We start from the raw sequence: 26,230 nt of genomic DNA on the forward strand, positions 1-26,230 counted from the left end.
GGCGTGTAACTAAAGTCAAACGTACGTCCTTTGGCGTCCATTGAGCGTCATTCGTGCGTTTCCCAAACGTATATAAACCGATGCTTTGCATTCTTACTTGCAGCGCGAGTTGCTGAAGACCGCACCCCACCTTTTTTTCGTCTGGGCGGCATGATGCTGACTGTTCAAACTCACGAGAACAACTGAATTGAGTATGAAATTTCCAACGTTCTCCTTCCCGTTCCACTGTAAAAATTACACGCCAGCAAGACGCTATTCTGTCGTTATTCACCCGTTTAGTCACACGCTCAACACGCTCGTCTAACATTGACAAATCGCTCGTCGCGCGCCAGTGACACCTTAGCACACGCTAATGGTTTTTAGGGGTATCTTATTTGGTCGCTGATACAAGCTTCTCGTGCGTTAGACACACGTTAGTCACACGCCAGATGTGTCATCCTCATTTGAGAATGCTGAAAAATAGAACGATTGAAATGTTCAGAGAACGTTGACCAGAACGTCATGGTGTGACGGAGCCTTTAAGCTGCTCTCAACTTCTCTCATGCGTTCGGATTGGCTGTGCCACAGCCGAGGACCACAACGATTTAAAGCCGCCTCACCATGTGGTGGGTTTTTCCTTATTTTAGGAGTTGCTAAAAGGCCTCCAGCCTATAAAGCTCAATTCCGTAGAGTGCTATTTTCCCAGTAACTAATTTTTTGGGGGCGGGGATGGGGTTGACCTACAGTACATCCCTGAAGTGCATTTCGCTGGCTCCTTCCCTTTAGTGCACTCAGAGCTGCGGAGGGGGAAGGCGAACCCGCCTGGTGGTGTGCCAGAGGCCCAGCGGCGAGCGTCTCAACGACTACAACTGCGACATCCTGGACAAGCCGCTGGACATGGAGCAGTGCAACCTGCAGCCCTGCGCGGGCTCCGCCTCCTGGCACCGCAGACCATGGAAGCCGGTACGATAGCGTTCCCTTCACCTGACGCTTATCACCGCAAAATAAACCCGGCGTGTATTTAGTCTAACGCTGCGGGTGGGGGGAGACTCAACTTGAGCGCCGCTTATCACGTGCGCGCTAGTTGACGTGCGCCGGGGCCCAGCCCACCCAGTCGGGGGCCCTGCAGTGACATGGTGCTGATTAGAACGGAGAAACAAAAGAGCTAAAACACACAAAGACACAATGGTGCTTCTCTTAGGCGTTCATTACAAACACATGGATCTAATTTTTCCATTTTTTTTTTTTTTTTTTTTTACACTCAAGACATCCAGTAATGTTATATGTATGTTGTTCCCGCCGCCGTTCACCATGTATCCCTAGTACACAAGTGTATATTTGTGTATAAGAGTTAATATTATGGCTTTTATCGAACAGCGACAAACAGCTGCTATTGTTATTTTGTACATGTATCTTTGTACAGGTTTGTTTTGTTTTTCCCCAGCGGTTTATTTTTCGTTACTGATTATTTAAAAAAAAAAATAAATAAATTGCCGGTGCTCTTCATCAGACCTCTTGTATCGCTTTAAAGTAAATACAGTATTGTACAGAGGAAAATATTTTCATTTTTTTTCTGTCCATCTTGACAGTCAAGTCTATTTCAAAAGTAATATTCACGCCGTAGCATTAAATAAAAATAGTAAAATATGTTGCTGTTTTTTTAAACACAGAGTGGGCATAAATTCTCAATAAACTCAGTCGAGTGAATATTAGAAGTCTACACACTCCTGTTCAAATTTATTTCACAATTGCTTTTTTTCCTGGGAAAAAAAATAGACTAACCTACAGTGAAATCATCTTAAAACTTTTTATTGCGTGTCAGCATACACTTCCCACTGCTTAAAGTGCCTACGATTAACCCCCCCATAAAGTTTTTTTTTTTTTTTTCTCCTGTTTGTTTGTTTCCTGGCAGAAGCCTGAAGGTTTTGTGCTCACTGTGATGACAGGTCATTGGAAGTGTTTATCATTCCGAAAACCTTGACCTTTGTTCTCACTCGTGACAATGACGGTCTTCGGTGTCTTCAATTTCATTTCATGCTTTAGAAATTATTTTGTACCCTTCTGCTTGACTGATGTCCGAACAACTGAATCCCTTTGGTGCTGTGGAAGCGTTCTGCTGAACCGTGGCTTATGCCGCAAGATGTTAAAAAAAAAAAAAAAAAAAAAAAAAAAAAACGGTCAGGAAAAGCCAACTAGAACCTCAAAACTTTATTAGCGGTTAATCAGAGGCACTTGAGATGGTGGCAGGTGGGGGCTGACACGCCTTAACACGCGTTTCAATGTGAACCGTGAACACAGACACATTCCCAGTTCTAAAAGGATGTGTACACTTCTGCAACTATATTATCAGTTGTTTATTTTTATTTTGCCTCATGAAAATGTTTTTTTTTCACTATTTGAGTTCAACAGGTTATAGAATTTAAATGATTTATTGTGATTATTATTATTTTTTATATCACAATAACCTAGCATCTGATTAAAGTTGCGTAGACTTTTTCTTTCCACGTATTTGACGGTCTCAGGATATCAGTGGTCTCACTGGCTATGTGATGTCTTGGCAAAACAATGGCAGAACATCTAGAGATTTGGGTTTTAATTTTGAATTTGTGATTATTGGCTGTACGTTATGGTTACTGTATATAAACAGCAGTCAAAATCTGTGCATCATTGCTAAAAATTCATTTTAGTCAGCTAACACACCTCCTCCCCATTATTTTTTATTTTTGACAATTTCTTTTTTTCATTATTTCCGAAGGATTTTTTTCCATCCATAAAAAAGTATTTATCCCCAGTAGCTAATGTTGCAACGTTAATGATTTAAATCCCCGCTTAAAACACTTGAATTGTCAATGCAACTTAGATAAGGACCAGATTCATTTTGAAGGATATCAACACTAAACCTCCTGAGTGCGTCGATGGTCAAATGCAGTACACGTTTTATTCCTGTACTCTTGTTACTCAGAATTTTATGGAAAGATGAGAAAAGTACTACAGGTTCTATAATTTGTAGAAGCAACATGGTGAGACCACAAAAGGTGGTGCAGAAGTAGAAGGCTCGCTTGCGTGTTTGCCAATTTGGCAGACTGGTTTGCGCCAACATGGACGTATACGGACGCGGCGAGGTTGTGTCCTTTGCCATCTGCCCCGCGCATGTGGCAGTTTGCTGACTGAGGGGCTCTCATTTTCCGTACCGCATCTTGATTTCCGTGCTGCGAGGTTTGTTCCTTGGTCGATTTGCTTGGTTGAGTTATCAGACTTTGGTGTCAGATAGTCAGTCTAAACCGAAACCTTTTCAGTGTTGCCCCAGTACTCGCTCTCTCACTTGACTCTTAAATGTCTAATCCAGAGGAAATGTATTTTATTTGTCTATCATACAAATGTAGCTAAAATTTCATTTAAAAAAAATATTGAAAAATTTCTCAACACAACAGAAATGAAATGAATTAGCGTCAAAGTCAGTCTCGAGATTTTGTTCCAAATGTTACTTAGAGGCGGCACGGTGGCTCAGCTGGTAAAGCGTTGTCCTCACAGTTCTGAGGTCCCCGGTTCAATCCCGGACCCGCCTGTGTGGTGTTTGCATGTTCTCCCCGTGCCTGCGTGGGTTTCCTCCGGGCTCGCCGGTTTCCTCGCACATCCCAAAAACACGCAACATGAATTGGACACTTTAAATTGCCCCTCGGTGAGATTGTGAGTACGACTGTTTGTCTCCATGTGCCCTGCGATTGGCTGACGACCAGTTCAGGGTGTACCCCGCCTCTTCCCCGTTGACAGCTGGGATAGGCTCCAGCACTCCCCGCGACCCTCATGAGGATAAGCGGCAAAGAAAATGTTGCTGTATTTTCTGCACTATTAGGCGCACCGCATTATAAGGCGCATAGAATCGACGCTACAATCGAGGTTGGGGTTACGTTATGCAACCATTAGATGGAGCTGCAGCAAAGGCTCAATAATGATCCATATATAAGGCACACCTGATTATAAGGTGCACTGTCAGTTTTTGAGAAAATTAAAGGCTCTTAGGTCTTATAGGACGGAAAACACGGTACTTAGATCCGGCAAGTTCCGTAACTCTCCGGAATGTGACATCACGTCACGATGACATTTAGCCAGAGAGTGAAAAGGCTAGCAAAGATAGTGAGGAAGTGTGTTGTATACGGCTGTTAAGCGTCAAACGCCGATGAAGTTAACTTACATGAATGGCCAAAAGATGAACAGATGGGCAGGTTATGGATCAGGTTTGTGAAGACAAAGCATTGGACTTACAAATCAAAGTGGACAGTAATATGTTCCAAGCATTTCACGGAGGACTGCTTTGAAAACCCGGTACGCTTGGCTACGCTTGCAAGCAAGTATGTACGTGTTCAATTGTTTAGTATTGAGAAGTATCAACCTCGTTTTAAATGTAAGTACAATACCGATACCGACATATATGTCAGCTAATATCCGTATCCATGTGATGTTTAGGAGGTGACGAAATTTGGACACTGTACGAAGTTAGTGTAATGTTGAAGCTGAGGTCTTCCTGAAATTTGACTACGGCGGTGTGTTCTCAAGTGTTAGATTCATTATTTGAAATACGGGCTAAATCTTTAAACGCACAACGATACCAAAGGTTTCGATTTTTGTTTTGTGCCAACTCAATTGCTAGTACAACAACAACAAACGACTCACTGTTGTGTGCAAACAGCATCAGACATTTAAACATAATTTAATTATTATTATTATTTCGTCAATAAGGTGTACGTAAAATTCTTGAGGCACCTACCAGTCTGTGTTTTGGATGCAAAGTCAACTTTGTCAGGTCTCGCCGAATTCCGTCCTTGCGTTGCATTCGTCAACTCCGGTTTGAACATATTTGGTTGAATTACACCTGCATGGGATGTTTTTACAACATGGGAAGAATAAGAATAAGAAAATTCCCTCTTCAGTTCCTCTCTGTATGATTGTCTATATAGGAAGCCATTTTCTTTACTGCCGTTGTCTTGGTGTGATGTCACACAGTACCAGCTACAACAGAACCTCGATTTGAATCAGCCACCGGAGGCATTTGGATTACAAAGAAAATGTGCACTGTGGCGCTAATTTATTTCAATTCTGTTGTGTTGAGAATTTTTTAAATATTTTTTAATGAAAAATTAGCTATGTTTGTGTGATATATAAATAATATATACATCCTCTGGATTAGACCTTTAAATTCTAAACATTTCATGCCATTTCCTTTTTGGTCAAAGGTAGAATTTTGTCTATTGGGGCGACCTGATGCAAGATGGACGGTTGTTGTCGTCAGTGGTGCATTGAGTTGTTCTTTCTGGGATTCGTTGGAAGCAATTGTCAGCATCTGATTCAATCAAACTAAGAAAATATCAGATATGAAACCTTCACCGAATCAAGCATCACTGCATCATTTTCATCAGAAGCTCAATAATAAAAATGTTAGACAAGAGACACTTGTCGTGTAAATCGGCTTTTAAAGTTTTTATTGGTTCTGTCTGTGGTTTTTTTGCGTGTGTGTGCATGCTCTTATTTAGATCCACATAAAAGCGCAGCGTGAACCCGGCGCTGTGACATGCCGCTTTCCGGCAAACGAATCGCGAGCCGCCATAAAACACGAGGCAAATGTTCCCAACATTTATACTGACGCGCCCAAGACAAACGGCTGCTTTATAACATTCATAACGTCAGCGTATTTTACTTTTGCATGTTTTTCTTAATTGTTCTAAGATGCTATTTATTTCAGAGGGATTACAAAAACACAAAAATTATACTGTATGCTCCAGTTAGTTCCTTCCCTCTTTTTTTAAAGATGATTAAAGAACCCAAACTGTGACGCTTGTGTTGTTTCTCCATGCACACAAAATATTGCACATGCTTACAGAATTTAATATTATACATCAGATGAAAGGGAACATACAACTTAATCCCACAAGAAGTATTTGAAACAAACTTTATTATGCTGGTACAAATATGTACAATCGATTATTATAAAGCTAAAGATAATTTCCAACAATTAATTGATTGCAAAAGCTTTCATAGACACAGACACCAAATATTCTGTCCTATATCTGTCACATTGAAAAAATACAAATGAAAATATTTATACGATAAAAACATGTATTATTAATTCCTAATCATGAATGATATTAAAATACTGTATAACTAATTTTAATGTCTACTTCTGAGCCTAATGCCTTGTTATGCTAAATAATATACAAATATGTACACAATACTTCATATTTTTTATTAGGATATTGTAATAATCATTTTTATAATCAATTATTATACACTAAACTATTTTAAAAAGTAAAACAATTGCAATACCAACTGAAAACTTCAAATGTATGTATATATATATATAACACAAATATATACAATATATACTGTATATATATGTATATTTATAACACGTTGATCATAATCATAGGTATTTGTGTATATGTATACACTGTATATATATGTGTGTATATGTATTTATATATATAGATGTATATACGTGTGTATATATATTTGTATATGTATGTATATATACATATTTTTGTGCATATTGAATTATCATAATCATAGTTTTTTGTAGGAGAACACTAAGACAACTAATATTCCACTAGTATGTACAGATAGAAAACGCGCTTATAAATCTGAAAAAAGAAGCTACAAAACAATACATCTCATACAAACAGTGACTCCTGGGATGAATCTCATTGAACATGTTATTTACTAAAAAAAGGACACTTGTTTCTTCATAACGTCATATTCATGTAGTAGCCTTACCTTGCGTCACAGCAATCTTTTTTTTTTTTTTTTTTTCGTACCTGTCACTGTAGTTACCTGTTGTTACTCAATTGCAACAGCGGTCATCTGGAATTCTTGTGGCACTTCTGGGGGGAAAATGGTTGATTCTGATTCAGATTCTTGATTCATGTAGTTTGTACTTTCACGCCTTTGTAGTGACTTTTTTTTTCTCCTCTCGATCACCCTAATTGGGCGAGACTGCTTCGGTTATAACTTGCTGTTGCCCACCACCGTCAAACATGAAATCACATTTGTCCAAAAGAAAAGACACAACACAGTTGGCATATTTATTGCGCAGGAAGTAGAAAAGCAGAACGTCAGGAGTGTGAACGAAGTTGGAAGCGGTCGTCAGATTGTGTCGGGTGGCCACGTGGGATCGATTGGCCGGGAAAAGATCCATTTCACTTGTTTAAGGGCTGCCGGCTTCTAATAAAAACATACCGTTTCCTGGTGAGGTGCCTTCCCGTGGATGGAGTCGTCCCAAATGAAATCCACATGCACAACGTTGACACGCTTGACTTTGGCCCGAGGGTAGAATGCGCCTCAAACCTGTCAGGCCCGCGCAAGTGGGGTCCACTGCCCGTGGCATCATCGGGCTCGTGTTTCCTTCTCGCTCAGGCTCGTCTTGCTTCCTTCCTTCCGATGGTGTCTTTCATTTCAGTCTGTCGCAATAGTTTTCTACAGCAGACGTCCTCATTAGCGTACAATAGCAATTACCAAGTCGCCAAAGTCATAATGGAAGCAAGAACAAATTCAAATTGTTTAGAAAATCTTTCTTTTTTTTTTAAATCAAGCAAAAGTCTTCTTTCCAAGAGGAAAAAAAAAAGGGTTAATCTTTGCAAGACCAAAGACATCCGATATTTCTTACGAGAATGAAAGTACCGTATAAGCCATGACTTTTTGCACACGCTTTCGACGCTGCGGTTTATGCAGTGATGCGGCATGGAATCTATGTACCGAGGAAGTGAGTTTTACCGCTCCGGCCATGTTAGTTGGTTAGTTACTTAGTTAGTGCCATGTCTCAATGATTTTTACCAGTATGTTTCTTTAACCGGCCATGTTAGCCCGGCGTTGCTAGCGTTAGCGTAGCGGCGCTAGCGTTAAACTCTTTCTGTATAGCATCTTTCTTTGTAAATATCTCGTGTTTCAATGCGGGTTTCAATGTGGGCACTTGCGGCTCTTACACGGCCGCAGCGTATGTATGTACCAAATGGTATTTCCTTGACAAACGTACTGGGTGCGGCTTAGAACCAGGTGCGCTCTGTAGGCCGGGAATTACGGTAATAGTTTTGCCAAGATAAAGTCACAATATGATGGTATTAGGTTAAAGTTTAAAGAGGGAAGAGGTCATCGTTTACCAAGTAAACTTCAAAAATACTTTATTCTTGACTTGATACTCTTCATATCATTTAATTTTTTGGGGGGAGGGGTATATTTTCTCTGAAATTAGGATCATAGTCCATATTCTTGGATAAAATGGATCGACACAATGTTCTCAAAAGATGCCCGTTTTTTATTTATTCTTGTAAATAATGCGCCTTCTGTTGTTAAAAGATGACTTTATTCGTCATGTGATGATGCATCACAATCATAATCAGAGCTTTTAATTGGCTCTAAGCTAATGTCGGGACAAGTAATTGGTTTCTTTTACTTGCCGCCAATCCCCATATCCACACAAGTGTGTCCTTAAGTGACACGACATAATGCTGGATTGCAAATGATTTGGCGCCCAAACCAGTTTGAAAGGCCCTGATTTAGATCTTTAATTATCATAACATGTTTGGTTTAGGAGAGAACATGGAAACTCCGCAGAGGAGTCGAGATTGGAACATTGAACTTCAGAACTGTGGGCCAGATGTGCAACGCACTAAATGGCTTTCCACCACCCCCACCCACCCTTTAGGTTGGAGTCGCATGTCTCCTTTGTCGTCAGTCTGACAGAAGGTAACATATGGTGGCCCTTTCAGGACAAAAGACAAAAGTGCATTTGAAACTACGCTTCATTCGAAAAGCTGTGGTGAGTTCAGCAATTTATCATCGCTCTAACGAGCCCCACTTAATTGTGGTTTATTGTTATATGCTGAGTTAGTTGGAAGGAAATAAGCGACAACGTCAGGCCAGAGGCATCGATGACGAATGAGAGGAGGCCGTGCGTGACGGTCTGGAAGCGGTTAGGTCGCTTCCGACGGAACAAGTTTGGTCCACTGCTCCTCTCTGACTTTCCTTGAGGGCCGTCGTCCCAGCGCCTTTTAAACCCGTAGGAGGACTTCCTGAAGCTAGCGGCTCAGACTCCATGGAGCCTGGTCCTGTCCTGGTCTTTCCATTCCCACCAAAAAGATGGACCTTGTTTGCGAGTTGAACTGGATTGCTCTGAACTCCTTCATGGAAACTAGCAAATATTATAGTATGATACGTACCTTGATATATAGGTCACGGTTCACATTTGGGATGAAAGTGAACAGATTTTTTTCTGTAAACAGGAATACACGGAATCCTCGGGTTAAGACGGTCTCCACCTAAGACATTTCGACTTTACAACGCCCATCTCCCGTCCGCCATTTTGTCTGGCTCATGCTTGTCCGTGTGTGTGCGCCGGAAGTGTCTTCGCATTTTTCGCCCTCCTTTTTCGACATTATCGCCCCAAGGAAGAAAGCTGTGTCTTTTAGAAATGCTTCTGAAGCCATAAGAAAATTCATTACCGTGGAAACGAGGCTCAAGATCATGAAAAGATTGGAGAAAGGAGAGACAGCAACACCACCGAGGCTTCAGTCGGTCGACCGTGGTGACAATTATTAAAAACAAAGCCCGTATTTTAGCCCTTGTGAAGGGTTCCGTTCCGATGTCGGATACAATAATCACAAAACAAGGTTCTTTGATACTTCTCCAGATGGAGAGGATTGAGGACCAGGTTCCTCCGCAATAGCTAAGCACCGCCTCCCCTTCTTCTTCTCCATCCACCTCTCAACACTCATGCTATGTACGTCATCTTGTTGATTACAATGTATTTGGTTTTTATACAAAGTATTTTGATGTCAATTCTAACTTTAATGGTAGAATCCGAGTTAAGTCGCTACTGTACGAACGGATCTCAGTCGTAGACCGAGGACTCCCTGTAGATTCCAGGACATTTAAAATAAAACATCATACATGTGATCTGCTTGCAATGAATTCTCCACCCTTCTTCAACGCCGCTTATCCTGGTCAGGGACGCAGGATCTTATCCTAGCTGGGGCGAAAGACGGACTTACAACCCTGAACTGGTCGCTCGTCAGTCACAGGGAACATCTAGACACAAATAACCATTTGCGCTAATTTTGTCACTGAGTGGCATCTGAACCCAAAGTCAGGCAAGTGCAGCACTACACCAGAGGTGTCAAACTCGAGGCCCGGGAGCCAGATCCGGGCTGCCACTTTTTCATGTGGCCCACGAATGCATCGGTGTCAAAATCTGTAATTCTTGTGAAAATACGTCCCAACATTTCAAATTGTCACATAACATAAATGATAATGTTGCGATATTATAACAATTTTTGTGTTACCAAACATGAACAATGGTTGAAAAACCCATCACGCTTGGTTTCTGATTCCAAAACTCGTTCATAAATCTCATGTGTGAATATGATGAGGCGATTTGAGCTTTCTAAGGTTTCACCATAACGGCCCTCTGAGGGAAATTGTAACTACGAGGTGGCCCGCGACAAAAATGAGTTTGACGCCCCTGCACTACACCGTCAGCGGACCTAAAATTTTACAAAAAAATCACCTGGAGCATCACTGTTTGTCATACGCCACAGCCGCTTTCACTTTAAAATCAAGAGTAAAAAGTTTGTATGGATGCCGAATAGATTTCGTTCTACTTTAGACTCAAACGAAAAATTTCCCTCCAGTTGCGTAAAGGGAGACATTTTGGCCGGTCAAAGCCCGGAAAGGAATGTCAGCCCGGCGAAACGAGCATAAAAGCACGCTGTCGCGCTCTTGCGTCAGTTTGTTTGTGGCCGTGTTTTGAGAGCGGCGGGTGGAGATCTTGGTTTTCTAAGAACTGCTGCCTGAGTAGAAACACAGCTGGCTGATATTTAGCGGCGAGAGGAAGTTCAGCTTTTTTGTCGGCCTCAAAGGTCAACTGCTTTTTGACGTTCCCGCCAAGCTTTTTCTGTATGCGAGACATATGCTGTTTGCGCAAGGCTCTTTCATTTACGTATCTGTGTTGCATATCCTTGGGGGCGCCTCTGTGGAATGTTTAGTCCCGAACTCCGCTGTTTTGGCATTTCACTTTGACTTATGGTCGCTTGGTATATCTTCTGTGAGTGCTGTTGACCTAAAAAGGATGCGGCGTGGAAGAAACGGCACGTGCTTACGCGCACTGCCAATCATTTTAAAGATTGAAACTTCGGAATCAAACGGAGGATGTCGGGTTTTAAGCTGACGTTTTGACAGAAACGGCATTGGACAGGGAATCGTTTCCACCCGTGTGTCTGATCCCGATCGAGACAAAACGGGACTGGCGCATCTGAAAGTCATCAGTCGTTGAAAATGGCGTATTTCAGCTCACATTTGCCCGGATAACACATCGATGCATCTTGTCAGCATTCTTACCAGCTGCTTCCGCACCGAGCGTTGTTTTGACTCGTGCGTGATCGCGATGTCCCGTGACTCTTGACCGTCCTGCCTCGCGTCCCCGTCATGTTTTATTTTAAATCGAGGTCGGGTGTGCTGATACTGCTTGGAAACAAAGACATACTGTACGTGGGCTGGTTTGACTTACCCTCCTGTTTTGATTAGTGATACGAAGCAGGCACGAAGTGTCGGCCAAATACAGACGAACCTCGAAATCGTGTTACACAAATAAGAGTGAACCTACCTTTAGTGCTGGGGAGACGTTCTAGACCCACCCTGACAGATGAAAAAAAAAAAAAACGATTAAAAAGGCCATATAAAACATTTTTAATCCCATTGAAACACTTAAAGGGGAAATCCAGTGGTTTACATGAACAATGTATCAGAAGGTCATGTAATATGTACTTTATTTTGACAATGTCATGTTAAATCTTCTCTCATTTAATCGTGTTTTGAGAAGATCTTTATCGACAATTACGCATTTTCAAGGGGATTTTCGCGAGTCACATGACCGAAGGCTAACGGCCTCCCCGGACGCCGAAGCTCGGCTAACGGCCCGCCGCCAGAGCTCGCTTGTCAGACTTTGCGCCATTCCCATCCAAAGAACCATCCGCGGCTGCCGGGCCGGAGCTCCGGGGGCCTTTGTTTACGCGCTGATGTCGCGCGTAGGCCTCCGAACAACCATCCGAATATTCAACATTATTTACAGCCAGAGGTTTAAATCTGTATGGAAGTATTCCTCCGTCTTCCCGATCAACCGATACTGCTATTTCTTCATCAGATGAGGATAAATCCGAGAAATCGGCGCTGGGCATAAATGGTGTCCCATGTAATCGAGCCTTTGTCGCGGCAAGGTACACGTCACATCCGCCCGCCTGGGTCATGTGACTCGTGAAAATGGCAGCGGCCCTGAAAATTCGTAATTGTTGATAAAGATCTTCTCAAAACATGATTAAATGAGAGAGGATTTAAACTATTTCTTAGCTTTGCATGGCTGCCCCCGTCACCTCACTCGATTGGCCGCCTCAAAGTGGATTTCTGACGGCTGCGAGTGTGTCGACAGACCACTGGAATTGGACTGCAGGAAGCGAGCGTTGACTCGTGTCCGCCTGGTACAATCAAATGAAAATATAAGAGAGGTGGTCGACTTACCTGACAACTCGGTGACGCACGCGGGGTTTTCCAAACTCAGCCGTGGAGACCTCCTCGCACGTGACACACATCACCATTAGATAGCTTAAAACTGATTTGAAGCAGACATCTTTCCAATTCCTTTTTTTTAAATCTTTTTTTTTTGCCAACCAGAATTAAATAATCCATCCTAGAAACTATAATAGCGTAATCGACGTGCAAATAATTGACTACTTGGTTACGTGTCGTCACTGTAGTCTCTGATTGGCTTTTCTTGAAAATTGAATTAGAGGTTTAAAATGCGGTCAGGGACTGGGGATATTTCAACAGATAATTTTAATAATAATGTTCTACTGATCATACAGATCAGAATATAAATAATCCGACAATTGTAAATGCTAAATATGTTGACGATTGGCCGGCACGGTAGATATGCTGGTAAAGCCTTGGCCTCACAGTTCAGAGGTCCTGGGTTCAATTGCATGTTCTCCCCATGCCTACGTGGGATTTCTCCAGGCACTCCGGTTTCCTCCCACATCCCAAAAAACATGCAACATTAATTGGACACTCAAAATTGCCCCTCGGTGTGATTGTGAGTGTGGCTGTTTGTGCCTATGTGCCCTGCGATTGGCTGGCAACCAGTTCAGGGGGTACCCCGCCTCCCGACCGTTGACAGCTGGGATAGGCTCCAGCACTCCCCACGACCCTTGTGAGGTTAAGCGGCGAAGAAGATGGATGGATGGAAAGATGGATGGATGGATGGATCGATGTTGGCTATTTACAGCCACAAATCGTTATGCGTGAGGTCAATTTGCACGCAAGGAATTGATAGCCGATTAGGAATCAAACTGCATTTTGCCCTGTTGTCGGACATAAGTAGAAGCGGAACTAGTTTTGTTGGCTGGTTTTGTATAACGTGTCTCATGAGTCATTTGCAATAATAAAAAAGACGAGGAGAAGCGTTTTTGACGCTGTCACAAGAGCAAACAGTTAGCCTATGCTACCTGTCAGAGGTCAGTCTTGGTACTACAAGAGGCCACAAAGCCACAATGGTAGGCGGAAACACGGTTGAGTGCGGCGTGCGGTGTTTTTGTCAGTACCTTTCTTGTCGGGGATGGCTCCCGTTTTAAAAATCAATTCACATGTTACAAATCATCACTGTAACTCAGTTTTGTGCGACAAATTCTAATTTGTACGAATTCAGAGGTTCCCCTGTGGTGACCCTGACAAGACATCAGTGAATTTCTGGCTCTCGACGCACGACCCGCTTAGTCTAAACACGCACATTGCCCAAGGTTAACTCACTTTTCGGAAATGTGTTCACTATTAGCCAGCTATGTGATTGACGTGTAACCTTGGCACTCGGATTTTTGGCTGCGCTCTCCCTTTAAAAGCCCTGACTGACTATAACATGCCAAAAACAGACGTTTGTTAGTCTACAAAGCGGGAGAGCAATCAGATTCCACTATAAAGGTCAGCACAAAAGGGAGCGTCAACTCTGCTTAAGTCAAAACGGGAGAAAGAGATTGGGTTTCTGGCCAAAAGGTTGCATTCATAAGCAAAAAAGACATTTAATGGCGGTGTGCTGAAAAGGTTTAGTAAAGAACATCAATAAATAACATGTACACATGTAAACATGTACACAATTTTTGTGAAGTCTTGTGGCTAATAGCTAGACGATCACCACATAAACAGTTTTTAAAATATACAAGTGATGTGTTAATATATTCATCCATTCATTTTCTTTGCCGCTTATCCTCACAAGGGTAGCGCGAGTGCTGGAGCCTATCCCGGCTGTCAACAGGCAGGAGGCGGGGTTCACCCTGAACTGGTTGCCAGCCAATCGCAGGGCACATAGAGACGGACAACAGTCGCACTCGCAATCACACCGACGGCCAATTTAGAGCAGTGTTTCCCAAACAGTGTGCCGGGGTACATTAGTGTGCCGTGAGCGCTCTTCGGGTGTGCCGTGGGAAATTATCCAATTTTATGTAACTGCTAAAAAAAAAACACTCCAAGAAATAATGTATCTTTATTCATCTATTTATGCCAGTGAGACACAATGATAGACAGATTAAAAAAAAATCCTCTTCTATTAGATGCCAGGAAGTACATACGATAATTAATCGATCCATTTTTGGTGATGTTTCCGTTTGTTGGTGTGCAGTGGGATTTTTCAGTTGTAAAATATGTGCCTTGGTTCTATAAAGGTTGGAAATCGCTGATTTAGTGTCCAATTAATGCAGGTTTTGGGGGATGTGGGAGGAAACCAGACTGCCCAGAGAAAACCCACGTAGGCACGGGGAGAACATGCAAACTCCACACAGGCGAGGCCGGAATCGAACCCGGGTCCTCAGAACTGTGAGGCCGACGCTTTACAGCTGTTCCACCGTGCCGCCGGTGTCAGTATATCATTACATAAAATGGACTTAAACAAGTCCATATCTTTCCCATCACGTTTTTTTCAGGTGCGAAACTGTTTGCCAGCAACCTATTGACTGATTTGGAGCCAGAAATCATGTGGGTGGGGTCACCATTGGGTTGTCTACTCTGCACAAAGACATTGCCCCCCCCCCCCCCACGCAAAAAAAAAAAAAAAAAAAGACAGCTACCAGTGTTAATTTTCTTTCCAACAACTCCCGCTTTATTACCTTGATGAACTTTCCTTGGGCCCGATTTAAACAAAGTGTATCTGGTTTAGCGCTCAATTAAGTGACTCGCTGTAAAAACCCGTGAAATGCGGACCGTTGCGGTGGACATACTTAAAGCGAACCTTTCGGAGTTTCTCGCCCCATTGTGTGGTACCGTTTCGGGGAGTAACTTGTCTTCCTTGGCTGCTATTGCGTTCATTTATGCGGGGGGGGGGGGGGGATTCCACTTTAATCCGCTCCGTGAAATTCCCACTCCTCCTCACACCCGGATTACAACAGATTAATCACAGTCATGGCTAATCGTGTGAAATTAATGGCCGTGACAACGTGGGAGGGGAGTAAAAAAAAAAAAAAAAAAAGTTACAAGAGTGTTTCCCGTGTGAGAGACTTTTTTTTTTGGGGGGGGGGGGAATCTTTTCACACATTATTAACAGCATTTAAACCTTAGATTAGAATCACATCAGTGCAGGCGTAGTGGCCTTGTTGGTTGTTCAATTCCTTAAATTGTTAAATATTGAACCGGGGACCTACCTGACGGGGGGAGGGGGTGCGCATGGGTCCTAAAGGTCATCTTGTTGTTTCCCCTCATTTTTGTCTGCGAGGTCGAAGCGCTCCTGCGGTCCACTACGCTTCGCCGCCGTGCCAGCGCTCTGCGATGCACTAATGGCTGACATACGACGCGAGGGAGGAGCACGTATAGCCCCGTCTTTACCCACTGGCCCCACAACACACACTCACACACACTCCTCCTCCCCCGACATTAAAACGCAGATAAAGTTCAGGCAGGGGAGTGCAGCCCGTATGGCTGCGATTTTCTTTTTCGCTCCTTTCTTTTACGAGGAGGGGCCTGCTCTTCTCTCAACACCCCCCCCCCCACCACCACCACCACTAAAAAAAAACTGGATCTGAGGTGCTGGAGGGAGTTATCTTTTCTTGTGCAGCCGGTATGTCGAATCCTCCGGCTTTGATGTCGTGCGTCAGCTGAGTCCGCCCTGTGTTTAAAATGCCTCGGTAATTACAATGTGTGCGACGCATGTGTGCGCGGCGTCGGCCATGAGAGGACGGTTCGTTCGGAAGCGTACTTAAAGCCCGAGGTCGACTCCTTTAAAGCAATTCCGGCGAGTGCCGAGGGGGCAAGCCGAAAACAGAGAGCACTCGGAAATGTACTCACTAATGTTTAAAAAAAAAAAAAAAAAAAAAAAGAGAGAGAGAGATGGAAGTAAATTAGTGCCTCCAGGATTTTAATTTGAAATGCTACAGAAAACTTCTTCTTTTTCTTGCGGCTTGTCCCGTTAGGGGTTGCCACAGGGTGTCATCTTTTTCCCATCTAAGCCTATTTTGTGCATCTTCTTCTCTAACACCCACTCTCCTCATGTCCTCCCTCACCACATCCATCAACCTTTTCTTTGGTCTTCCTCTCGCCCTTTTGCCCGGCAGCTCCATCCTCAGCACCCTACCACCAAAATACTCACTCTCTCACTTCTGGACACGTCCAAACCATCGGAGTCTGCTCTCTCGAACCTTGTCTCCAAAACATCCAACTTAGGCTGTCCCTCTAATGAGCTCGTTTCTAATCCTATCCAACCTGCTCGCTCCGAGCGAGACCCTCATCATCTTCATTTCTGCCACCTACAGTTCCACTTCCTGTTGTTTCTTCGGTGCCATTGTCTCTAACCCGTACATCATGGTCGGCCTCACCACTGTTTTATAGACTTTGCCCTTCATCCTAGCGGAGACTCTTCTGTCACATAGGACACCAGACACCTTCCGCCAACTGTTCCACCCCGCTTGGACCCGTTTCTTCACTTCCTTGCCATACTCACCATAGCTCTGTATTGTTGATCCCAAGCATTTGAAGTCGTCCACCCTCGCTATCTCTTCCTCCTCCGCCCCTCTCATTCACGCACATATATTCTGTTTTACTTCTGCTAATCTTCATTCCTCTCCTTTCCAGTGTGTACCTCCATCTTTCTAATTGTTCCTCCGCCTGCTCCCTGCTTTCACTGCACTATCATCTGCAAACATCATGGTTCAGGGGGATTTTAGTCTAACCTTGTCTGTCAACCTATCTATTACTACCGTAAACAGGACGGGGCTCAACGCGGAACCCTGATTGCAGTCCCACCTTCGCCTTAGATTCTTCTGACACACCTACGGCCCACCTCACCGCTGTTCTGCTGCCCTCAAACGTGTATTGTACTATTCTAACATATTTCTCCGCCACACCAGGCTTTCTCTAGGTCTACAAAGATACAATGTAGCTCCTTCTGACCTTCTCTGTACTGTACAAACAGCCATCCAATCCAGTTACACTTTTTTAGTATGTGACGACACGTGACTAAGAAAGCGTGTCTGCGATTGGTTGGTTGTTCAGTTCTGACCTGAAGTAACCCTGCCTGGTGGCACAGACGGTGAATTTCAGACAGCGAATTGTAGCAACTATAGAAAACGTGATCACTTTACATTTCAAATTCAAATCCTGCTTTCTGTGGCATTTCAAATTTACTTCCATAAACTTATAACCGATCTGATCACGAGACCACGTGTCAATGTGTGTTATTTTACTGTATATACTTGTGTACTGTATACTCGGCCCCGTGGCTCAGTGGTTAGAGCATTGGTTTGGTAAACCAAGGGTCATGAGTTCATATCCCCCGAGGGCCTCCACTCCCCAAGAGGGTTGCGTCAGGAAGGGCATCCGGCATAAAAACTGTGCCAAACAGATATGAGTGTTCATCGGCGATGTCACGCTGTGGTGACCCCTAACGTGACAAGCCGAAAGAAGCTCGTATCCTGAGAATCAAAATATTCTCAGCAGCTCATTCTAAACCAACGGCTAGAAGCTGCTAACTTACTACAATTAAAATACTGTATTGTGATTAAATTTACTTCCCACACTCTGAAATTTTAGACTAGAGCATGATCGGACAGAACGTTTGCGTGTTTACATACAACCGCTATTGAGAGCACTAGCTTGCTAGGCTACATAACACCTGTATCCTATAAAAATACATGACCGTACTTCCAGCGATCCTTGACTTAAAGTGGTTAATCAGGAGCTCAACCACGCTTGAATTGTTCTCCCAAGATCCATCGTGTACACTATTTAATTAGTTAATTAAGTCGGGTATTTGTAAACACCCCCTGACCCCAAATGTAAAGTTCCTGCTTTTCGATGAGTGCTCTTGTCTTGTGTTGGGTGTTACGCAACATTCTGAGATCATCATTAGGGGACAATGCGATATTATGCGGATGAGCTGGACTGGAAAATACACCAAGACAAAATGGCCTTTGCCGTGTCTCCTCAACTCTGTCTGTAAAAGGGGGCACCCCGCTCAGTTGCCGAGGAAAAAAATAGCTGACATCCTAATTGCTGTCTGACCTCACCCGAGGAGAGCGAATCTACCATCTCTGGCCTGCTTTCCGAGCTTTCATCGGCGCGTCTGGTTTCTAATGGTTCTTCTGTTTGCCCCTTTTGCGTTCCTGAAGTTCTTCAGGGTCCCTTATTGATACCAGATGAACGTCTCGCCGTACGTACGCGTTTGGGTTTGCGTTTCTGCAGTTCGGAGAGGCTCTTATGAGTATGTTTTTGTTGTTGTTGTTTACAGGTTGACTAGTTGGACACATTCCACGAGCGTGAGTGTTCCATTTTGGTCGTTTAGCCGAGACGGTGTTTTTGTAGCGCGGTCGCTTGGCCGTGAAATGCTGTGAGGGAGCCCAGAGACCGAAACGAGCGTCCATCCTTTGTCAAACAGCGCCAATCTTATTGGCCCCAATGATTTGATTGTGCATTTTTACACAATTTCAAACCGCTTTTGTAGCACTTATCCTATTAGAGTCGTGGGTGAGCTTGTGCCTATCCGATCTGACGTCACATAAGAGTGCGAATCTTGTTGGGGTCCCATGTGCTTGTCATTAATTGTGCTAAATCCACCCAGCCATTTTCTACGACTTTTCCGGGTTGGGTCGTGGGGGAAGTAGTTTTAACAGGGATACCCAGACTTCCCTTTCCCCGGCCACTTCTTCCAGCTCTTTCGGAGGGATCTCGAGGTGTTCCCAAACCAGCCGAGAGACGTAGTCTCTCCAGCGTGTCCTGGGTCTTCCTTGGGGTCTCTTTGCGGTGGGACATGCCCGAAACACCTCATCAGGGAGGCGTCCGGGAAGCGTATGGATCAGATGCCCCAGGCATCTCATCTGGCTCCTCTCAATGCAGATGCTCGACACTGAGCCCCTCCCAGATGACTGAGCTTGTCACCCTATCTCAAAGGGAGACCCCCCGGATAACCCGAGGTGGAAGCTAATTTCGGCCACTTGCATCCGGGATCTCGTTCTTTCGGTCACGACCCTCAAGTCGTGCCCAGAGGTGAGGGTAGGAACGTAGATCGACTGGTAAATTGAGAGCTTTGCCTTTCGATTTTGCACCCTCTTCATCACAACAGACCGATACAAAGTCCGCATCACTGCAGACGCTGCACCCATCCATCTCTCGATCTCCCGCTCCATTCTTCCCTCACTCGTGAACAAGACCGCCAAGATACTTGAACTCTTCCACTTGTGCTAAATCTTCTGATTTTATTCCTTTTCTCTGCAGTGTTCAGCGACTTGCGGGCGGGGCATCAAGCACCGGGAGATCATCTGCATTGACCAGAACGGAACCAAAATAGAAGAGGAACACTGCGGCCCCCTGCCTCGCCCCCGGACCGAGAAGGCCTGCCGGGCCCGCGGGTGCCCCACGTGGAAAGCCAACAGGTGGAGCAAGGTATACAAAATTGTCTGATTGTCTTTTCAAGTGAACAGTGATGAATAATATATGTAAAGACGAAAACAATATTTGACTGTCCTTTAGCTCAAACAAGTGTCGCATACATCTTGTGTATTTGATTTCAAAGTTGCTTTGCGATGCATTTCCAAGGGAGCCAAAAAGGCTACAGGACTTTAGCTCTGTTTCTTCTTTGTGGGGCTTTGGTTTGGTTCGTCTCGAAGATCCCGGATCTGCGTTTGTCCACTTTTGCATTTTATGCACGCACTACAGTGAACCTTTATACTTTTTTTTTTTAATACCTGAACAATTCAATTTGTTCGATTGATATGACGACTGTTCCTAAAAATGCTTTCAACTCAGATAATTGGCATCAAACTCTTAACTTTTGGAGAATTCAAACGCAAAGATATCATTGTAAATTATGTTTGGTCGTCTGTCTGATTGTTTTCCCAATGTAATCCTTTACGAAAGGCTTTCTACCAGAGCTTTTTCCCCTCGCAAAAAAAAAATGATCAAACTATATGAATGCGTCTCGGCCATTCGAATGTTCTGTCCAATATACGTTTCACGACTCTCAGAGAAGCCTAAACAAGAACGCCGTGTCCCCGTCTTTATCTCCGAAGAACAAAATACAGAGCGTGATGGCCCATAGACTGAATACACGCAGAGTATTTTTTCCCCCCACCTCATCACAACACTTAAAAGTCCCTACAAGGATTTATCCACCCCACCCGGCCCCATTCTACTCAAATAACCCCCAAGATCCATTTATTCCTCCCCACTCCTTGTGGGTCTCCTCCTCCTCTCCGGCACTGTTAGTTCTGGAAGCAATCATCATCCGTGACAAACCACCAGCGAGCTCGAGATCCTCGCTGTGGAGAAATGTTTTATGTCTTCATATCCGTGCACGTGACACCTTTGTGGACCAGCCGGGATCCCCTCGCTGACCTCTCTTTAAAAGAGCCATTACGGTCCTTCAGACGTGTTTACCGGATAAGTTACACTTGGCGGACGAGCTGTTTTTAATTTTAGATGCTCTAGCCAGGGGAGCAATAACTGTGTTTCTGTGTGAACCCATTCCATTAATATTTAAAGTTTATAACTTGGCTATGGAATTAAGAGCTCACTTTAAGTGAAAAAAGAAAGCGTTGGCTCACTATTTGGCAGTTTCAAGCTACTAAAAAAGTGTTTCTTTGTGTGTGTGTTTGCTAAAAATGAGTTTTACAATGAACAGCCAAGGAATTCTTTTTTTTTCAATTTTACTACAAGTCTTTATGTTCTGCAGTAAGAAAGATTGTGACTTCTGTGATCTTTTTCTCTATCGGTCTGTTCGTCCATCTCTCCATCCTGCAATTAAATCTTAACAAAATAGTCAACAAATGACAATATATAAAATTTCTTAACCCACAATATTACCGTAATTCCCGGCCTACGGAGCGCACGTGGTTACAAGCCTCACATTTGTAAAGGAAATACCATTTGGTACATACATACGCCGCAGCTGTATAAAAGCCGCAAGTGCACACATTGAAAAACACATTGAAAGACGGTACACATGAGTTAAATGCAAGTGCAGTGCTAACGTTAGCCACGCTAACGCTAGCGCTAATGCTAGCGCCACTCTAAAATTAGTGCTAATGCTAACATAGCTGGTTAGAATAAAACTTACCGGTAAATATCACTGAGAAACGCCAGTAACACAGCAGCAACATGCTAGCACACTGCTAACGCTAGCGCAGCGCTAACAGGGCCGGTAAAAGTCACTTCCTCGGCACATATATTCCACCGGTTCTCATTCTTACCTTTTCCGCTTGAGTGCCCCCTTGCGCCCGTTAGAAAAAAAATGCACAAATAAGCCGCATCACAGCATAAACGGCAGGGTTGAAAGCGTGCGGAAAAAGTCACGGTTTGTAGGCCGGGAATTACGGTAGTTCTTATTACGTTACACTTGTATTAACTTGGTCCCAGTATTCATTATTGGGATGTACAATATGTATTGCACTAAACAAAGTTGCTTGTAATATTATATCACCCCATTGTATGTCGCTGACTAAACCAGAATATTAGAAACAGCTCTCCACGCCACACACATACAATGACGAATACCACAGAGATTCATAACTGGAGACTGTTCAATTTTTCTTTCTGAGCTTGGACAAAAAAAAAAATCAGTGGAATCATCTTAGTGCTCTTCCTTCAGGTACGGATGTCAAAGCACATAAAACAGATTGTACGGCGCAGCAATCTGCGACATATTATCTTTTCGAGTGCGGAGTGAAAGCAACTGACAGTGATAGTCGATGTGATGCAGACCTTTTTTTTTCGGGGGGGGGGGGTTCGTCTCACCAGTGCTCAGCCACATGTGGAGTGGGACTCCAGAGCCGAGGAGTCTACTGCAGGCTCAAAGGCAGCGGAAAGGTCAGCGAAGATCTATGTGACGCTCCATCACGGCCTGCCGTCGTCCAGCGGTGCCAAACTGCAGAATGCACCCGTTACACTTGGGTCGCTGCTCCATGGAAGGAAGTGAGTAGGAATCTTTTTTTTTTTTGTTTGTGTTGTTTTGCTTTTTGCCTGCATTCTACTGCAGGATTGGAGGTCCGTGAGAACATTTGGAAGCATTAAATGTTCCCCTACTATATCGCACCTCATCATTCTTGTCCTCGCTAGATCTCAGATTTGTAAGCATTTTCACAGTTTAGCCCACATCTAAGTTGGTAGGTACTTAGAGTTCAAATTAAGAAGGTTAAGTTTTTATTTTTCTTAACATTTGCTCGATTTATTATTTTTTTGGTTTATTAGTTTGATACTTTTATTAATTAGCTTCTTAGGCAGCTTAATGGTTGTTAGTTCATTTGTTTCTTTGTTTGTTAGAGTTTTAGTTCTTTAGTTAGCTAAGCTAGCTTTAGCTTTGTTAGTTAGTTAGTTAGTTAGTTAGTTAGTTAGTTAGTTAGTTAGTTAGTTAGTTAGTTAGTTAGTTAGTTAGTTAGTTAGTTAGTTAGTTAGTTAGTTAGTAATGTGAATCTGTTCCTTTCTTTCTTGGATTTTCAGTGTTAGCTGTTTAAGTAAAGTGAAGTTAATTAGTTCGATTGTTGTTTTGGTATTTTGTTAGTTGTTGTTAGCTTCTCAAGTTTTTTTTTTTAAAGTTACAGTAGTAAGATGTTTGTTTGTTTTTGTGTGACTGATTTGTAAAGTTGTTAGTTGGTTTCATTGTTTGTTCCTTATTTTTTTTTTTGGCTTTTCTGGTCATTAGTTCGATCGTAAGTGGGCCCATTTTTTGTGACTTAGTTCATTAACTTCCCAGTAGGTTTGTCTCTCAGTTTCTTTGCTTTTTAATTCGTTAAGAAATAAGTATGTTGGTTTCTTAGCTTTTTATTTAGTTTTTTTTTTTAAATTTGCAATAGTTTTTATCTTTGAGGACGTATCTTACTGAATTACATAAGTGTAACTATAAAAAATGATTTTGGTGGTGCATGCACCACATGCAGATGATGTCATGTTTTTTTCACTAAACTAATTTGGGGATTGAACTGTACTGAAGGCCATTGCAGCTGTAATTGTGCCTTTCCCTAACATTACTTTCTTGTGGACTGCCTCAGTGTCAAAGTCTTACAGCACATTTCACATACAGTTTGAATGCATTATTTTTACCCTACAGTGGGGGCGGGGGGAAAATACCAGTTTACATGTGCGCATCGTTTTTGTCTTTTGTATCTTCAACCAACATCCAAGCTCGCTACCTCCCACTGTTAGGCAGATGTCCACATGTTAAAGCGTCCCATTATGCTGTTTTATTGGCTTTCTTTGTATCATAAAGGAGACAACCTGAAGGCTCTCTCTCTTTCACCCCCTCCCACATTCACCATTCATGAGGGCTCTCGGATAACCATCCTTCTCGAAATCTTATCACAAAGCAGACGGCCTTTGTCCGGTTAAGTATCACAGTCGTGTGTAGCTCCGAGCTTATCTTTCCAACTTGCCTCGGTGCCGTCGTGTCCTCCAATGGCGGGCCATAAAAGCGGGGGGCGCCATAAAGGGACTGCCGTGTTCAGATTCCTGCCTGCGTTGTCTGAGTTTTTTCCGCAGCAAATCATTTAAGTCACATAAAAAAATGAAAAAGTAAACACTCAGATATTGCGCTCAAATGCTGAACTGGGTCGGTACGTGAACTCCACAGGCAATAAATACAGTGAACCCCCGCTATTCGTGGGGAATAGACTGAGTACTGCAATTACAAAAAAAAGTTTGTGAGATGATGTCAAAGTACTTCAAATGGTGAAGGTTATGATGCATCCACACAATGCATCTAGCATTGTGCAGAGTCTTGAACACATTCAGGCGTTAAATGATTCAACGCAAACAAACCACTTTCACACGGGCCTAAATAACCCAAAACTGATGTGACATCACGCAAATATGCGCATTAGCACTTTTGGTGAGTTTAATCTCCATTTCAAATGGAGATGTACAGTGAAGAAAATAAGTATTTGAACACCCTGCTGGACAGCCCAGGACTACACAACAGGACTTGGTCAATGGCCTGAAAAGAGCTGGGACCACCGTTTCCAAGGTGACTGTTGGTAATACACTAAGATGTCGTGTTTTGAAATCATGCGTGGCACGGAAGGTTCCCCTGCTTAAACCAGCACACGTAAAGCCCCGTCTCAAGTTTGCTAATGACCGTTTGGATGATACAGAGTAGTCATGGGAGAAAGTTTTGTGGCCAGATGGGACCAAAATGGAACTTTTCTTCTTTGGTCATAATTCCACTAACCGTGTTTGAAGGAAGATGAATGATGAGTTCCATCTCAAGAACACCGTCCCTAGTGTGAAGCATGGGGGTGGTAGCATCATGCTTTGGAGATGTTTTTCTGCACATGGGACTGGACGACTGCAGTGTATTAAGGAGAGGATGACCGCGGCCATCTATTGTGAGATTTTGGGGAACAACCTCTTTCCCTGAGTCAGAGCATCGAAGATGGGTCTTGGCTGGGTCTTTCAACATGACAATGACCCGAAGCACACAGCCAGGAAAGCCAAGGAGTGGCTCCGTAAGAAGCATATCAAGGTTCTGGCGTGGCTTAGCCAGTCTCCAGACATGAACCCAATAGAAAATCTTTGGAGGGAGCTGAAACGCCACGTTTCTCAGTGTTTCTGGAGAAGATCTATGTAGGCCAAAATCCCTCCTGCAGTGTGCGCAAGCCTGGTGAACAACTACAGGAAACGTTTGACCTCTGTAATTGCAAACAAAGGCTACTGTACCAAATATTAACATTGGTTTTCTCAGGTATTCAAATACTTATTTGCAGCTGTATCACACAAATAAATCATTTCAAAAATCATACATTGTGATTTTTCTTTTTAGATTATCTCTCTCACAGTGGACACGCACCTATGATAAACATTTCAGACCCCTCCATGATTTCTAAGGGGGAGAACTTTCAATATCGCAGGGTGTTTAAATAGTTATTTTCTTCACTGTAAAAACACCATCGATAAATGAAACCTACCAACAACAACCCCAAGAATCCACAGCGGGCAACCACAGCAATAATTTTATTTGAAGGAAATATTAAAAAAAAATTAGCTGCAAACAAGTCAATTAGCGAATGGTGAGCTATGACTATATGGGAGTTCACGATACAGGCTCAAAACCAGAGGAAAATGAATACTTTTTATGAAATCTTTTTTTATGGTCTTATAAACATCGCCTTAAATCATCACTGGCACCCAGGGAAATCAGCGGAACCACTTTTTATTTATTTAATTTTTTTTTTTTTTTATAGTACCACATGTTCCATTCTTAAACGGGTCCAGCCTGTCATGTTAAATGCTGCCGAGAAGTACAAGAGTGCCCCCGCTCGGCACCGGTCCGCATTTCCTCCCCCTCAGCAAGCGTTCGTGCGCTTCCCTTGCAGTGCAACGCCACTTGCGGAGGCGGCATGCGGAGCAGGGCCGTGGACTGCGTGGGCCCGAGCATGACCCCGGCGCGGGCGGACCACTGCGAGCCGTCGTCCCGTCCGCCGGCGCATCAGCCGTGCGAAGGAGTGCCGTGCCGCCGCGTGTGGACCGCAGGGGAGTGGTCGCAGGTTCGAAATCGGAAACCCAAGACGCTATTGTATTCTTGTTTTTTTTTTAATAATATCCAATGTGTTTATTTTTTTGAAAAATAAGAATTTTTACAGGGAAGAATATGTCCTCATACAAGCTTTTAATATTCTTATCATATAAGTGTAAAATATGGTTTGGGCACTGTTACTATTCAGTTTTGAAAAACGTGGATGATTTGACATCTCATTTTTCAACATAT

The 26,230-nt window shown here is 43.3% G+C and overlaps 1 protein-coding gene and 1 long non-coding RNA gene across 6 annotated transcripts in view; one reads left to right on the forward strand and one right to left on the reverse strand.

The window, feature by feature from the left end:
- Positions 1–26,230, forward strand: part of LOC133501748 (A disintegrin and metalloproteinase with thrombospondin motifs 20-like) — a 117,562-nt gene that overhangs the window by 83,471 nt on the left and 7,861 nt on the right. For both annotated transcript variants that reach the window (XM_061821670.1, XM_061821671.1), the window contains 4 exons: positions 766–942; positions 19,753–19,920; positions 22,273–22,446; positions 25,839–26,009. In XM_061821670.1, coding sequence (XP_061677654.1) covers positions 766–942; positions 19,753–19,920; positions 22,273–22,446; positions 25,839–26,009 — 690 coding nt within the window. The remainder of the gene's footprint in view (positions 1–765; positions 943–19,752; positions 19,921–22,272; positions 22,447–25,838; positions 26,010–26,230) is intronic.
- LOC133501749 (uncharacterized) lies at positions 5,823–16,566 on the reverse strand. Of its 4 annotated transcripts, none has more exons than XR_009795266.1 (5): positions 15,693–16,566; positions 12,392–12,488; positions 11,624–11,655; positions 11,359–11,481; positions 5,826–10,050 (listed from the first exon to the last, which is right to left on the reverse strand). It is a non-coding gene; the product is annotated as an uncharacterized LOC133501749 (long non-coding RNA). The 4 variants fall into 4 exon arrangements; XR_009795268.1 differs by having other exon boundaries at positions 5,826–9,991; positions 15,693–16,562; XR_009795267.1 differs by having other exon boundaries at positions 5,823–11,484; positions 15,693–16,560.

Source organism: Syngnathoides biaculeatus, chromosome 6, assembly GCF_019802595.1.
Source record: "Syngnathoides biaculeatus isolate LvHL_M chromosome 6, ASM1980259v1, whole genome shotgun sequence".
Classification (NCBI taxonomy): domain Eukaryota; kingdom Metazoa; phylum Chordata; class Actinopteri; order Syngnathiformes; family Syngnathidae; genus Syngnathoides; species Syngnathoides biaculeatus.